Genomic DNA, 17672 nt, shown 5'->3' on the forward strand with positions numbered 1-17672 from the left:
GCTCCTAATTTATCATCAATCTAAAGTCCATGAATATTTTTGTTTTCTTATTGTGCAGCTCTACCTCAAACGCCCTCTAATTAAACAGATGGTAATGTTGAATTTATTCTCACACAGATAAAAGGACCGAGACCAGGAAGTGCGTGCGGTGAAGGCGCGCAGAGTGAAAACAGGAGCCTCAAACCCAAACCATTATTTCTATATTGTTCGCTATCGCTGCCTTTAACCACAGCCGCCCTGAGTCTGTGCACAGGCCAACTGTAGCCGGGGGGGGGAAAAAAACGCGACGTGATAAAACCTCAAAATGGACGCTCGCGATTTGAATAACAAAGCGTGTAGTCGGTTTAAATCTAACGTACATGAGCGCAGAAGAAAGTTTAAAGGGCCCGTGTGACGCCGTTTCTGATCTGTTATAATCTTGTTTCCTGCTGGAGTTTGTGTTTTGTTTCATTCGCACGTGTTTAATCAGTGTTTAGGAGTAACAGATTACAAGTACCGGAGTTACGTAATCAGAGTACTAATTCTGAGTAACTGTATTCGGTTACAGTTACTTTGTTGAAATAAATGGATTACGTGGTCATATTTTCATGTTTTCACATTTTGGGCTAAATTCCTTTTTTTTTTTTCTGTAATTCCACTCATTGCTGGACATTAAACCAGGTCTAAACCAGGTCTAAACCAGGACTAAACCAGGTCTAAACCAGGACCAAACCAGGACTAAAACCAGGACTAAAATAGGACTAAACCACAATTAAACCAGCACTAAACCAGGACTAAACCAGATCTAAACCAGGACTAAAACCAGGACTAAACCAGGACTAAACCAGGACTAAACCAGGAGTAAAACCAGGACTAAACCAGGACTAAACCAGGACTAAACCAGGACTAAACCAGGAGTAAACCAGGAGTAAAACCAGGACTAAACCAGGACTAAAATAGGACTAAACCAGATCTAAACCAGGACTAAAACCAGGACTAAAACAGGACTAAAATATTACTAAAACAAGGACTAAAACAGGACTAAAACAGGATTTAACAGGACTAAACCATGCTGTGCGGACTGTGTCCTCCTCTTCTATCAATAATATTTTTAATTTGGTTAAGTAAAGTCTGGGCTTTTTTATTTTCTTTTAACAGAGAAAACTTCTTATGTGACGATATCCTCGTCTTTGCGTCTCTACAGCAAACCAAGTAAGAAAATATCGTACCGAGAGATTTGGATATTGTTACATCCCTAATCGTGAGCCTCCCCACAAAATATCGCAATAAATATCCTACTGTAAGGTTGATATCGTGACAATATCGTATCGTGAGACTTGGATATCGTTACATCCCTAGTAAATGAGCCATGCAGTTTTAAGTTTAGTTTCTGTAAAACGTAAACAAATGAGCGCAAAACTGAATTAAACACATTATAATCTCAAACGGGCTGATGTGGCTCGATAGTCTTTATGCTTTAAATGTTGTAAAGTTTAGTAATGTAAAGTTTATTTATGCAGAAGACTTTAATTAATAATCTGCTGCAGTGTAACATGTACAATAGTGTTTGGAAATGTTCGGTTTGATCTGCGCAGTGGATTGTGGGAAACTTCAGAGCTTCTGCCCACTGGTTAGTAACATAGATTTATTAAAATAAGGAACCTCCCACGCTTCCTCTGCTAAAGGAGCTAATGTTATCGTACAGTTCACAGAGTTGCAAATATGAGCTTGAGCTGAGTTGATGTATTTTTGAATGAAAAGAAGGAAATATGTTTTATTTCTTCCTTTATTTTACAGTTAAATGATTATTTTTTTATGTCACAGAAGCACTTTGTTCCTACATGAACTGCCTCTTTGTGCTTCAATAAAAACGGCCTTGTTGAATTTGGCATATTTGTTTCTGCGAGGTTATTTTTCCTGTACAGATATCAAAATTTATCCAGATATATTTTTTGCTCCATATCGCCCAGCTCTAGTTGGGTGTCACTGATGACCAAATTGGGAGAAATGGGGATAAATTCTGATGTAAATTGATGATTAAAAAAATGTGGGAACATAGGGCCTGATTTTGGAAAAAAAAAAAAAAAAAACTTAGGAATGAGGGAACACATGCTCCTGTGATGTCATGTGGTAATACAAGAAGCGCTCACTGTGTTTTTGTAAACTCCAAACACTTTCAGTAGAATCATTTGGATAATTTTAACCCTGGAGTTACCAATTTTCTAAAAGGTAAAAGCTCAACCTCAAGTTCACGGAGGCCAAAATTAAAAACTGGGACTAAGTCATGGGCCAAACTACCGTATTTTCTGCACTATAGGGCGCTCTGGATTATAAGGTGCACTGTCATTAAATGGTCTATTTTTTTTAACTTTTATCACAAATAAACCGCACCGGACTTTAAATGAAACACAACAGTTGGATGGGTCAGTGGGACTTTGTTTGATGGCGTTCACGGTGACTCTGGGCTTTGTTCAGTTGTGGCGTGTAGGGAGGGTGCTGTCTGGGATCGCTGGATTGTCGGCGTGTTCGCAGTGACTCAGTTGTTCAGTTGTGTCTAAAAGTGGCACATTGCGCTCGCTTTCTCGGTTCGTTCCTCCGTTCCGTTCCTCGTCGGCGTGGAGTGATGAGTGTGTCTGTGGGTGTTTTTCGCTGCGCGGTCGCTGTCTGCTCTATGTGTGTTTGCGTGCTCTGCGGGTGGTGCAGCTTTGTAGTTTACTGAAGTCGTACTGGGACACCCGAGTGGATTCGTGTACAGGGCGCTCTGGATTGTGGGGTGCGCAGTTGTTTTTTGATGGGGTTGGAGGCTTAAGAGCGCGCCCTATAGCCCGGAAAATATGGTACTCTCAATCATCCCTTTAAATGCGGTATAAATACAAAAATGACTTGACTTGGAGTTTAATTTTGAGAAAAATCTTAGAAATAAGCGAACATAGGGCTGACCCGACATCACAAGGTGGAACAGCGTGTTTTCATTTTGAGAGAAGAACTAAAAGCCTAAATTTGCCGTCACTTTTTGATGGGGTTGGAGGCTTTTGAGTGCGCCCTATAGCCCGGAAAATACGGTAAATATTTATTGAAAATTTTCAACAACATCTGCATGTTTTCTCTTCTTTTGAGATATGTAAAGTTCAACCTTTTCTTATTAAAATAAATGTTTAATAATAGTTTTACTTAAACATTGAATCCAGAACAAGCAAAATATAAAATAATAACACAATTTGAAATGAATAATGTCTCTATAGTCTATCTGAAGCTTATGAATGTTTTGTTTTGTTTTTCACAAGCCAACAAACAATCAAAAATAACAACTCGCTTCAATGAAAATCCAATCTTTCAACTATGAACAGTCAAGAATCATAAAGAAAACATTCATCCAAGCTCAGTTTGCTAGACTATGATTTACTCCGATACACATGGGTCCAAATCAGAAACAAATACTTGGCATCTCTTCTTAGATTCATCAAAGTCATAGTATTAGTAGTAGTCTGCAGTACATGACATCACAAGGTGGAAAAGAGCATTTTGAGCTTTGGGGATTATTTGAAACATGTGTGAATGAAACAAAACACAACTCCGGGTCTGTTTTTGTCAAATTAACAACATCATAAGACGACTAAAAGCTCACAAGAGTCCATTTTGTGTCATATAGGAGCTTTAATTCTGTGAACTGGACAAACTCTTCTTCAGTTCTGTGCTCTTCAGTGTTTTTATATCAGTCTGAAGGAGAAAGGAGGAGCACATGTTGTTTACGGTGACAAGTAACTGTTAGTAGTTGGGGCATGGCGAGCTTATTTGTTTAGCGCAATTCATACACAAAGTAATTCAAAATGCGTTACGTACAGGTGACGAAAGGAACTGAAATCACAATATGAGCTAATAAAAACACTAATAATCGTCACGAAATTAATAGTAAAAGAGAAGTGTTCAGAATAAAAAACCAGGGTTCAGTCATTTCAGTTTCACGCAGAGAAATTTGGAACACTTCCTGAAGATGTGAGACGTTTAAAGGCGCACCGTGTAACCTGCTATCTGCTTGTCTCCATGGAGATGTAATTGCTTCGCTGTGAAATGTTACACAGTGTGGCATTAAACTTCAAACTATCATGTGTTTATTCAATTAGATGCGTCTCATTCTTCTTACTGCGAGCGGAGTCACCACTCCACAGATCTGACCTGTAACACGACCTGGTGGCTTGTTTTTTATGGAGTTGGAAAAGTTTAATGCCATATTGTGCTTCTTTCCAATAACATCTCCATGGTGACAAGCAGATAGGGGGATCTCTACCGGAGACGTTACACAGTGCACCTTTAAAGTGCACCTGGTCAGAGTCTCACATTTTCAGGAAGTGTTCCAAATTTATCTGCATGAAACTGAAAAGCTGATGTCACATGTTCAGACCCGACTCTGGGCACCACAAGAGGACGGGACTAAACCAGGACTAAATCCGGACTACATCAAGACTAAACCAAGACTAAGCTACTACTAAACCAGGACTAAACCAGTTCTAAATCAGGACTGAACCAGGACTACATCAGGACTAAACCAGGACTACAGCAGGAGTAACCAAAGACTAAACCAGGACTAAACCAAGATTAATCTACTACTAAACCAGGACTAAACCAGGACTAAATCAGCACTACATCAGGACTAAACCAGGACTACAGCAGGAGTAACCAAAGACTAAACCAGGACTAAACCAAGATTAATCTACTACTAAACCAGGACTAAACTAGGATTACATCAGGACTAAACCAGGACTAAACCAGCACTACATCAGGACTAAACCAGGACTACAGCAGGAGTAACCAAAGACTAAACCAGGACCAAAGCAGGACTACATCAGGGCTAAACCTGAACTACATCAGGACTAAACCAGACAAAACCAGGACTACATCAGCACTACATCAGAACTAAACCAGGACTACATCAGGACTAAACCAGGACAACATCAGAACAACATCAGAACTAAACCAGGACTACATCAGAACTAAACTAGGACTAAATCAGGACTACATCAAGACTAAACCAAGACTAAGCTACTACTAAACCAGGACTAAACCAGTTCTAAATCAGGACTGAACCAGGACTACATCAGGACTAAACCAAGACTAAGCTACTACTAAACCAGGACTAAACCAGGACTACATCAGGACTAAACCAGGACTACAGCAGGAGTAACCAAAGACTAAACCAGGACTAAACCAAGATTAATCTACTACTAAACCAGGACTAAACCAGGACTAAACCAGCACTACATCAGGACTAAACCAGGACTACAGCAGGAGTAACCAAAGACTAAACCAGGACCAAAGCAGGACTACATCAGGGCTAAACCTGAACTACATCAGGACTAAACCAGACAAAACCAGGACTACATCAGCACTACATCAGAACTAAACCAGGACTACATCAGGACTAAACCAGGACAACATCAGAACAACATCAGAACTAAACCAGGACTACATCAGAACTAAACTAGGACTACATCAGGACTAAACCAGGACTAAATCAGGTCTATATCGAGAATAAACCAGGACTAAACCAGGACTACACCAGGACTAAATCAGGACTAAATCAGGACAAAACCATGACTACATCAGGACTACATCAGAACTAACCCAGGACTACATCAGGACTAACCCAGGACTACAATCAGGACTAACCCAGGACTACATCAGGAATAAACCTGAACTATATCAGGACTACATCAGGACTAAACCAGGACTACATCTGAACTACATCAGAACTAAACCAGGACAAAACCATGACTACATCAGGACTACATCAGGACTAACCCAGGACTACATCAGGACTAACCAGGACTACATCAGGACTAACCCAGGACTACATCAGGAATAAACCTGAACTATATCAGGACTACATCAGGACTACATCTGAACTACATCAGAACTAAACCAGGACAAAACCATGACTACATCAGAACTAACCCAGGACTACATCAGGACTAACCCAGGACTACATCAGGACTAACCCAGGACTACATCAGGACTAACCCAGGACTACATCAGGACTAAACCAGGACTACATCAGGACTAAACCAGGACTAAATCAGGACTAAACCAGAACTACATCAGAACAAAACCAGGACTACATCAGGATTAAATTTGGCCTACAGCAGGACTATATCAGGACTAAACAGTTGGGGGAGGTTTCTTCCTTTGCCTGGAATGTTCCGTAGTGTGGCATTCAGCGTGTCCATTCTACAAAAGTGAAGTGGAGGTGTGTACAAATATTAAAATGCCGATCTATAGTGATAGTAAATGTGGTGATACAGGATCTTTATCATGATCTGCTGTATCAAAATATGACCAAGAGTATTTTTTGGAACCTTTTAGCAAGTTTTTCTGTGACTGCTCTACTTTTTTGTTTGCTTATTTAGTGGAAGGAAACTTATTTATGCAATACACTTACTTTACTTTACTGTTATGCTGATTAAAATGGGTGTATTTCATATTAACATCGCACAAGTGGTGGTTTAACAAAGAAATATTGTTGCTAAAATGTATTTGATTCTTTAAAAAACAGCCCAATATCACAGAGTATCATGTGAATATATTAATTACTGTATCATGAGCCATGTATCCTGTATCGTATTGAATCGTCAGGGACCCTGTTATTCCCAGCCCTCAAGTGAAGTATAATGCCTTACTGTGGAACATTCCAAGCATTACATTTCCATGGACACAAGGTGACATATCCTCAACAGAAAAGTTAATGTTCTAATATGACCGATGAACAATGTTGGTTCTGTTCATGTTTTTACACCAAAGGGGATTTTGTTTGTTGTTAACCTACTCTGGACGGGGTTGAATAGTTTACTTATTTATGATTCAACAGCACAACTCTCTGTTTTTCTGATTGTTTTTCTGCTTTTCTCAAAGTGTGCAATAACAACAGGTACACTATATATAAACATCCTTGAACATCACGTGTGTCTATGCTTGCAGAACGTCTTAAAAAACTACATATATGCTACACTAGACTAGACTAGACTGTACTACACTATACTACACTATACTAAACTAGACTATAATATATTATATATATATATATATATATATATATATATATATATATACTGTACTATACTATAATATACTGTAATATAATATACTGTACTGTACAATACTATACTATATTGTACTATAATATACTGTACTGTGCTATAATATACTGTAATATACTATAATATACTGTACAATACTATAATGTACTGTACAATACTATAATGTACTGCACAATACTATACTATACTTTACTAGATTACACTATACTATACTATATTATTTTAGACTATATTATACTGTACTAGATTAGATTAGTCTAGACTGTACATGTGTAAATGGTCAGAGATGATTCTTTAACATGCAGAGCAAATCAAAATGATCAGACCATGAAAGACAAAGCTCCTGAGCTTCTTCACTTATGACTAAAGGGACTTTTGGTTCAGTCATTTGACCGTGTCCTTTTCAAAGAAAAGTCTTGTTTTGAATAATCAGTGAACTAGAATGAGATGCAAAACAGACACTCACTCTGCACACAGCAGTCGACTGCATTTCATAAAGCAAAAGAAAACAAACTCAATCTGATACCTTTTGTAACAGTTATCACTCTTTTTGTCCCACAAGTTTAGAGTTTATGCTATGATCTTCTGAGTGGATTCTTATTAAAAACGTACAATGTACTGTAACTTTTCAGGTTTCTCCATAGAGATGTTATTTCCTTGCAAAACTTGCAAAACATGCAAAACATGCATTATTGCATTCTAAACTGTAACTTGCATGGTCTAATTTTTCTTCCAACTAAAACCTCTGCTCCAAACCACGACGATTGGCTGTAGACTTCTCCTTTAAAAAGACCCACGTTGATTATTGATGATTTGAATTACAGATTATTTAAGTACTACAAATACTTAAATAATCAAAAAGTATAATATTATTAAAATAAGTATTGTATTGTATGTACGTAAATTACACTATTTATACTATAAATAACACTACTTTCCTATACTGGAGGATAAATCTTCCACAACAAAGTGAAATTAAAAACTTTCTACATACCTGTCGTCCAGGTGGGCTTGCTGGCGTGTGGAAAGGCGTGATTGGAGTAGAGGTTGTCGTGGCAACCGTCTTGGTGCTGCCATTAGTCAAAGAGCTGCTGGGCGTTTTGGTTGCTGAGGAAGTGGTCGTAGCAGACGTAGTGGAAGAGTTTGTAATGGCTGTAGCAGTAGTAGTACTCGCAGTAGTCGCAGTAGCAGAGCTGGAGTTTTGGGGTGTGGTTTTGGCTGGCAGGGGCAGGATGGGGCGGGCGTAGGTGCGGAGGGTGGGTGTGGCCGTGGAGGTGAGTTTGGGCGGAGCCGGGACCAACAGGTGAGGCGAAGTGGGCGTGGCAGATTTGGTGACGTGTGCAGAGGCGGAGAGGGAGGGCGCCGGGGTGAGGGGCGGAGGAGGGGAGCAGGTGATGGGGGTAGACAGGGCCCCGGCGGGACTGTCCAAGAGCAGAGGGTTTGGGGTGAGGCGGGGGGGCGTGGGGGTCACCGGGGAAGGGGTGGGGCCAGAGGAGGAAGTGGAGGAGGAAGGGGCGGGGTCAGAAGACGAAGGCTGGCTCCCATTGGGCGATTCTTTGGGTTCTGATTGGCTCTGACGGGCTCCTGTTTCCCGCTCCATGCTTCAACAGGTTTGAGATCTGTAACAAAATACATTTTAATTATGATTAGTGCTATTTTCAATTATTTTATTATATTATTTTTTTTACTACTGTTTTGACTTTTATTATTTTATAAACTAAAATGTTTACTAAAAGCATTAAAGAAACTTAATGTTGAAAATCATTTTCTATTGTCTAAATAAAGAGTGTTTTTATTTCTATTTTTTATCTTATCTTATTTCTTATTTTTATTTCAATTCCTTAATATCAAAATCGAAGTTTTAAGTGTCCAATATTTGTTTTTAAAATGTACAATACAACTTTTGAAAGGACGAGTAAAATACAGGCTAATAAAAGTTAACAATGTACAATGCCATGCTCTAAAGGTGCAGTATGTAACTTTTCTGGTTCTTGGTTTGACCATTTGACTGTCTCCATGGTGATGTTTTTGTTTTGCCTGTACTGTCTTGGAAAACATTCTAACTGTGAGCAGCTCGCCTCTCCGCAGATTTAACCAGTAATGCGTAATCCTGGTGGCACTGCCTGCTTGTCTCCATGGTGATGTTGTTGTTTTGCCCGGGCTGTCCCAAGCTGCATTTATCATTTATGTAATTCCAGGTATTTTTACTGCTCGAAAACTATCTTGAAAAACGTTCTAACTCTGAGCAGCTTGCCTCTCCGCAGATCTGACCAGTAATGCATTACCTCACAGGTGTCAAACATACGGCCCGGGGGCCAGATCTGGCCCTCCAAGACCTTTAATCTGGCCCTCAGCTGATTTTCTACTAAAATATTTGAATTATATTTTCTATTAAAATATTGGTAATTTTCTGCGGTGTTTATCATAGCAGCCTCTCCAGCGCCTCTGTGCGTGGCCCCTCCCACCAGAGCAGCACAAATGAAGACTTGGCTCTTTACAAATGCTCTTAAAGGACGATCTATTTGACTGTTGACCATGACACCCTCATCAGCAAAATGTAAAAAATGAGAAAAGTGGAGCCAAGTGCAGGATTTCCCAAGAAAAATTGACTTACTACTATTTGCATACAAGTTCATGTTAAAACATTGTGTTGAAATTGCATTTTTCTTAAAGTTTCAGGTTGTTCATGATATTATAGTATTTTGTAAAAGAAAGAGTTCATCAATTAAAAAAGATTCTGTTCTGTCTGCACAAATATTTGAACTTATTGTTATTTTTGGGGTTTATATGACAAGAGTTTTCTGATCCGGCCCCTTTGGGATCAAAGTAGGTTGGATACGGCCCCCGGACCAAAGTGAGTTTGACACTCCTGCTTACCTGCTCGTCCCCATGGTGTTGTTGTTGTTTTGCCCGGACTGTCCACACTATGCATCAGCTGTATTTATCGTCTATGTAATTGTAGGTATTTTTATTGCTCAAAAACTATCTTGAAAAACATTCTGACTGTGAGGAGCTCGCCTCTCCGCAGATCTGACCAGTAATGCATAATCCTGGTGGTGTCACCTGCTCGTCTCCATGGTGATGTTGTTTTGTTGCCCGTACTGTCCCAAGCTGTATTTATCATTTATGAAATTGTAGGTATTTTTACTGCTCAAAAACTATCCTGAAAATCATTTTAACAATGAGCAGCTCGCCTCTTCGCAGATCTGACTGGGCAGTAATGCGTAATCCTGGTGGCGTTACCTGCTTGTCTCCATGGTGATGTTTTTGTTTTGAGCGGACTGTCCCAACTGTACACACATGGTTTATGTAACTGTAGGTATTTTTTATTGCTCGAAAACTATCTTGAAATACATTTTAGACCAGTAATACGTTACCTGCTCGTCTCCATGGTGATGTTGTTGTTTTGCCAGGACTAGTACAGTCCCACACTTTGGCATCAACTGTATTTATCGTTTATGTAATTACCGGTATTTTTACTGCTCGAAAACTATCTTGAAAAACGTTAAAAGTTAAAATATCTTGAAAAACGTTCTAACCGTGAGCAGCTCGCCTCTCCGTAGATTTAACCAGTAACGCATAATCCTGGTGGTGTTGCCTGCTCGTTTCCATGGCGATGTTGTTGTTTTGCACAGACTGTCCCGGACTGTACCACATATGGTTTATGTAAATCTAGGTATTTTTACGTTCTGACGGTGAGCTGCTCACCTTTTCGCAGATCTGACTAGTCGTCTCCATGGTGATATTGTGTTGTTTTGCCAGGACTAGTACAGTCCCACACTTTGGCATCAGCTGTATTTATCGTTTATATAAATGTAGGTATTTTTTACTGCTCGAAAACTGTCTTAAAAAACCTTCTAACCGTGAACACCTCGCCTCTTCGCAGATCTGACCGGTAATGTGTTACCTGCTCGTCTCCATGGTGATGTTGTTGTTGTTGTTTTGTCCGAACTGTCCCACACTATGGCATCAACTGTATTTATCGTTTATATAATTGTAGGTATTTTTTACTGCTCGAAAACTATCTTAAAAAAACGTTCTAACCATGAGCAGCTCGCCTCTTCGCAGATCTGACCAGTAATGCATTACCTGCTTGTCTCCATGGTGATGCTGTTGTTGTTGTTTTACCCAGACTGTCCCACACTTTGGCATCAACTATATTTATCATTTAGGTAATTCCAGGTATTTTTACTGCTCGAAAACTATCTCAAAAAAACGTTCTAACTCTGAGCAGCTCGCCTCTTCGCAGATCTGACCGGTAATGCTTTACCTGCTCCTCTCCATGGAGATAGATGAGTAAAATACGGCGGAACATCCGAGCCCGGGAGACCAGTAACATCTCCAGTGAGTCAAGCACGCTGCCAATTCCCCACTAGAAAAGTTACATAGCGAAGCTTTAACACAGAAATTTGGTCATTTTTTGCGTACGTAACCATTTCCAGCGGACGTTTCTCGGTGTAAACTCCCTTAACACGGCTGTAATAAATAAACTCTGAGCAGCTTGCCTCTCCGTAGATTTAACCAGTAACGCATAATCCTGATGGTGTTGCCTGCTCGTTTCCATGGCAATGTTGTTGTTTTGCACAGATTGTACCGGACTGTACCACATATGGTTTATGTAAATCTAGGTATTTTTACGTTCTGACTGTGAGCTGCTCACCTTTACGCAGATCTGACCAGTAATGCATTACCTGCTCATCTCCATGGTGATGTTGTTGTTTTGCCCGGACTAGTACAGTCCCACACTTTGGCATCAACTATATTTATCGTGTAATTCCAGGTATTTTTACTGCTCGAAAACTATCTCAAAAAAACATTCTAACTCTGAGCAGCTCGCCTCTCCGCAGATCTGACTGGTAACGTGTTACCTGCTCGTCTCCATGGAGATAGATGAGTAAAATACGGTGGAACATCCGAGCCCGGGAGACCAGTAACATCTCCAGTAAGTCGAGCACGCTGCGAATTCCCCACTAGAAAAGTTACATAGTGAAGCTTTAACACAGAAATTTTGTCATTTTTTGCGTACGTAACCATTTCCAGCGGGCGTTTCTCGTTATAAACTACCTTTGTACGGCTGTAATAAAGACACAGGTTGCTCAGGTTGGAAGCTGGAGCTAAAATATGGCTAAAAAAACATCAGTGTGTTTGGGGTGTCTGCTTGTTTCGTTATGTATGTGATGATCGACGAAGCCACGTTTTCAGTAGCAGGTGCGTGCGGGGACGGATGTTGGCATCTGTACGTCTCGGGTTCTCCCCCCTTAAACTGCACGCTACCATATGTACATCACCAGCGCATAAACACGGCGCAGACAGGCCTTCATGGAGTCCCGCGGAGCCGCTCAGAACGCGACACTGGACCGGGGATGGTGCTGGGGGAGGAAGGGAGGAAGAGGAGGAGGAGGTGGTGGAGGGGGAGGACGTACCTGCGCAAAGGGGCCTTGTGTGGTCCACGTTAATCCCGCCGCGCGCCATCAGAAACGGGCTGCATGTCTGTCCGCGTCCCCCGCAGCTCGCTACGCTACGTGATGAACCAGGTCTCGTTTTTCAGCGGGGTCGACACCACGGGCTGCAAAAAATGGGCGTGTTTGAAAGCCCGCTCGACTTCCTCGTCTGACGGCGCTCCTCGGCAAGTGCGCGTCACCGCTTCCCCACGGTCTCCGCTCCCGAGTCTCCAGCCACACGCTCGCAGCCAAAACACCCAGGTCCACAGCGACGCAGGCCCCGGGTAGGATCACCATAAGCCGGCCTTGGGTTTAGCTCTGCCCTGGTCACGTTTCTCCCCCCCGCCCGTCTCCTGCGCGTCTGGTTCTCGCTGGGCCGGGCGCACGATCGCTGCAGCGGGTCGGCTCAGGGACGGTGCCCGGCTCTCGGTCACTGTGAAGCGGCTGCCTGGGCCCGGAGAGTCCGCTGCTGCTGCTGTTGCCGGAGAAGAGGCAGAAGACGCAGTGACAGAGGAGACAGCACCACTCAGAGCTCAGGAGGACCGAGTCAAACGAGATAAAAGTCTGGGTTTAATTTGCGCACGGGTGAAAACGCGGAGTAATGAGCGTTTTATAAGCGTGACGCGTTCTCACCAAGCGGCCAGGTTCGTCCAATTGGCTGCAACAAATTTAATTGCAAGCCTCAGTTTTAAGAAAGCCTATTCTCATCTGCCTATTATTATAATTCATTAATAGGCTACTTTCATTATAGCCATAAAGTAGGGCTGTTCGTGTTAGGCTTAAAGGTTTTATATTACGAAAAACTCCCGTGAGATTTAAGCTTTGTTAAAATGTGAACTCACCCAAAACAGACCTGGAGTGTTTTATTTCATTCACACGTGTTTGAGTAACACTTTATCTTGCAAGTTGTGACTTTGACTCGAGTCAGACTTGAGTCACTATTTTTAGGACTTGAGACTTGACTTGATAAAATGGACTAAGACTTGGGACTCAACTTGGACTTGAAGGTTAATGACTCGGGATTTGACTAGGACTTGAGGCCTGTGATTTGAGAAAACTTGAGAAGCACTTTTAAATCTGAATTCTTTCTTTTCTGACCATAAAGATTCACATTAAGATCTTGTCAAGACATTTAAAAAGGAAAAATTTATATTTGTACAACTCTTATATACTCTATAAATACTCATATATAAATATACCATGACTTTTAAAATATAATTTAGTTTAAAATTCATATAAATTGCAAAAATCTAAGGTATATATTTGGTACTTCAGTTTAAAGACTTGAAATGACTTGAAGCTCAAAGCAGACGACTTGGACTTGACTTGAACTTATGGACCAGTGACTCGAGACTCGACTTGGACTTGCCTGCACTTGACTTGGGACCTGACTCGGACTTGAGACTTGGTCCCACCTCTGGTCTGTCTAGATCTCCAAAACGCTCATGTTCTAAAATGCTCTTTTTCATGAAGTTGTAATTTTCAAGTTAACAGCTCCTTTTACCTTTAGTTCAGTAGAGATCAACAAATCCAGGGCTAAAATCATCCAAATGTTTGTAGTGAAGGTGTATAGAGTTTAAAAAAACAGTGGAGCACTTCTTGTATTACCACATGACATCACAAGGTGGAGTGTTTTCTGTTTGAGAGAAGAACTCAGCCTAGATACACAGCAAGGTTTGTGTGTTAAATATGTGTGAATGAAACAAAATACAACTCCAGGTCTGATTTTGACAAGGAAAGAACATTATAACAGATCAGAAAGAAACGCAATATGTGTTTCCCAAACTTTTTTTCTAGGGACCCGTATTTTAAAAGTCACAAACCTTCATGAACAAGACAAAAGACATTATTCGCAAATCACAAAATAAAGGTGGATTATTGAACATTAATGAGGATATTTTATTGTTGACTGAGTGATCGTGTCTCTGAACAATTAGTATTACTCAATTTTTAAACAATGAAAAACAGTAATTGAAGCAGCAATAAAAGGATACATAAGACGCCTATTTGGACATTAAATGTAGCCCATTTCTTTTTCTTTTCAACATTCAATTGAACCAGCAATACTGGAACAAAATGGTCAATAAAATAATTATTTAAAGATTAGAAATGATACAAAACATGTCTTAACACTTCAACATTTCTAATGAGATAGGTGGGTCTGTCTGTGTTTTCGCAGTGTGTTCCGGGTGCAGGAGGAGATGCAGCAGCAAATCAGATGCAGTGTTCAGTCTGTTTCTGTGCTTTGTCTTCATTTTTGTGAGCACAGAAAATCTCATGTGTCAGAACTGTATATTTCAGACCTACATGCAGGGTTGCAATTCAGTCTTTGGGAAACAATGGTGTACATCACAGGTGTTAACCTCAAATACACAGAGGCCAAAATTAAAAACTGGGACTAAGTCTTGGATTAAACTAAATATTTATTGAAAAATCTATCTGTAGTGAGCAGACCAGTCTCTAATACATATTTGATATGATCTCACGGGCCAAATATAATTATATCACGGGCCAAATTTAGCCCCCGGGCCTGAGTTTGACATGTCTGGTGTACGTTTTACACACTCACCTGTGGTATATTCAGATGAAACTATAAATAAAACAAAGGCTAACTGACCAAAAATGTTTACAAAAATATTGATTAAAAAAATACAATTGTATATACCATAAGAATACAATTATTTAGCAAGAATTCCACCATGCACATTTTGAGCTTTTATTTTAATTATTTTCTTAAATTACAATATTAAACAAAAGTAAAACTCATAAATTAATATTAGACAAACTGTTACATTTGAACAGACAGTGTGACCAAATAAACTTATTAAATATACTACTACTACTACTAGTACTACTACTGCTTCTACTACCACAACTACTACTAATACTAATAATAATAATAGAAAATATATAAATTTATATGATGAAACCGTTATATTATTCTCATGCAAAATTATAATTCATGCTTTGTTGCTTATATTGTCCCTGTAAGTGGCTTTTATATTAAATAAATTAGGTAATAACATAAACTTCCACCTCAGAAATCACACCACTTTAAATAAATAATTGATAAACCAGAACTTGGGCACATTTAAATTATCTATTGGTTTATATTTTTATGAATGATGCAGGGTAATGTTCATAAACCAGCTCTAAACCAGCTCCTAACATGGGACGCATTCACACTGGTTCTGATTTGGTCCGGGTCTGAGCCCAGTTTAGTTCTATGTAGGCCTAGTTTGATCTGGTTCTAGTCCCTGTTTAGTTCTAGTCTAGTCCAGTCCAGGTTTACTTGTGTGTTCAGTCTCAGTTTAGTCCTTATTTGTGATGTGGTGTGTGTTCAAGTGTGATCAGAAACTATATAGGTCTTAAACAGGTCTAAACCAGATCCCAACAAGGTCTTAAACAGGTCTAAACCAGGTCTATAATCCTCCTGTTCAAAGAAAGGTGTACTGCAATTTTCCTGTTTGCACTTTAAATGACTTTGTGTACGAATTCTGCTGTACAAATATACTTGCTCTGCCACTTGTCTCCATCTTATTGCTTTGGCCAGAATGTTCCCTCATATGGCATTAAACTTATCACTCAAGCATTCATTTAATTATGGGCGTTTTGTTGCTCAAACGTACCTTGAAAAACCTACATTCTCAGGGTCACCTTTCCACAGATGAACCAGGAACTTGGCCTGGTAGCGTCCCTGGTTTCTCTCCATTGAAATAAATATAAATATACTTGAGAAACTTTTGAAAGAAATAGTACTTTTCAGAGTAATTTTCTAGCAGCATACTTTACTGCTACTTGAGTCATATTTAATAAGCTTTGATAATATGAAATGCTTTGAACATTTGTGTCTGCTCCTTCAGGTACACTGGAAAAAAACAATATCTAGTTAAATTAAAATGACTTAAATTAAGAACATTTGACTTTATTTGAGTAGATTCAACTTGACAAGTAAAATTATCCAACAGTGGAATAAGTGTGTTTATCTTAATTAAAGCAACATTCAATTTTGTTTCTTATTTTAAGTGCTAAAAGTTGTTTTTCTTATTTTAAGTGTAGCCAGATGTATTTTCATATTTTAAGCACAGAAAGTCTTATTCCATTGGAAGATCATTTTACTTGCCAAGTGAAATTGAGTCAAATCGTGATAAAACTTTCTTAATTCAAGCCATCTTAACTTGACTAGATTTAGTTTTTTGCAATGTATGATTTAGTTTTTCAAATTTTTTGTCTGTCATTTGAAAATACCAGATTTTGTGCATTATTTTATGTTTTCCCATTGAGATTTATGATCCACAATTTATAACTCAGATGTTACGTCCCAACATCTTTAATTTACTCTTACTTAAGGCTGTGCAATTAATTGAATTTTAATTGAAATTTCGATTTGTGTTTCAAACGATCTTGAGACTCATATATTCAAATTGAAACGATAAAGCTTAACAAAGTTTATTTGGGGACATTTTTATATAAATAATTATATTTATTTTATTTTTTAAATATAGAGATTGTAGAACAGCTGGATATATAGTTTATGTTGAACACATTTATGATTTTTATGCCTTATTTCATGTTCATTCAAGTATATTTTAATAATTTTTTGTTTTACACATCGCAAAACTGCTCTAAGGTTCATATTTGTGCCCTCTATTTATTTTCAATTTGAAAGTTTTGCCTAAATTATAAATAACAAAGTGTTTTTTGAGAGAGAAATGCTGAATAAATGCATAGTGTAACTAAAAATTAATCGTTTGAATAATCGTGATTTCAATATCGACCAAAATAATCCTGATAATGATTTTTTTTACTCTTCTTCAGTCATTTCTTGGACCACTATTTTGTACTTCTACTTGAGTGATTATTGTGCAGTAGCGTTACTTTAGTACAGTTTTTGGCGTCTTCACCAACCTCTAGTTTTAATGTCACACTGTGGAACGTTCTGAGCAAAGCATTAACCTCTTTCACCAGAAATGCTGCACAGTGCGGCTTTAAAGTTTAGGAAAGTGAACAGAATCTTTGAAATCCCAGTTGAACCAGATTCCAGCGTAGAGCGGCTGAGTGAAGGCTGTCTGGACTCTGTGGAGGAGTGTCATGGTTTTGTCTTGAACGTTATAAAAGTCCAAAAGTCCTGAGCTGTGGTCCAGGTAAACCCCAATCCTAGACC

The 17672-nt window shown here is 39.3% G+C and overlaps 1 protein-coding gene across 1 annotated transcript in view; it reads right to left on the reverse strand.

The window, feature by feature from the left end:
* si:ch211-230g15.5 (mucin-2) overlaps nucleotides 1-13073 on the reverse strand; it is a 59212-nt gene extending 46139 nt beyond the window's left edge. The window contains exons 1-2 of the mRNA XM_055151246.1: nucleotides 12491-13073; nucleotides 8062-8686 (exon numbers count right to left, since the gene is read on the reverse strand). Coding sequence (XP_055007221.1) covers nucleotides 8062-8667 — 606 coding nt within the window. The 5' untranslated portion in view covers nucleotides 8668-8686; nucleotides 12491-13073. The remainder of the gene's footprint in view (nucleotides 1-8061; nucleotides 8687-12490) is intronic.
* Between the last annotated feature and the right edge of the window lie 4599 nt (nucleotides 13074-17672).

Source organism: Boleophthalmus pectinirostris, unplaced genomic scaffold (assembly GCF_026225935.1).
Source record: "Boleophthalmus pectinirostris isolate CB_2022bp ecotype Guang Dong unplaced genomic scaffold, ASM2622593v1 HiC_scaffold_15, whole genome shotgun sequence".
Classification (NCBI taxonomy): Eukaryota; Metazoa; Chordata; class Actinopteri; order Gobiiformes; family Gobiidae; genus Boleophthalmus; species Boleophthalmus pectinirostris.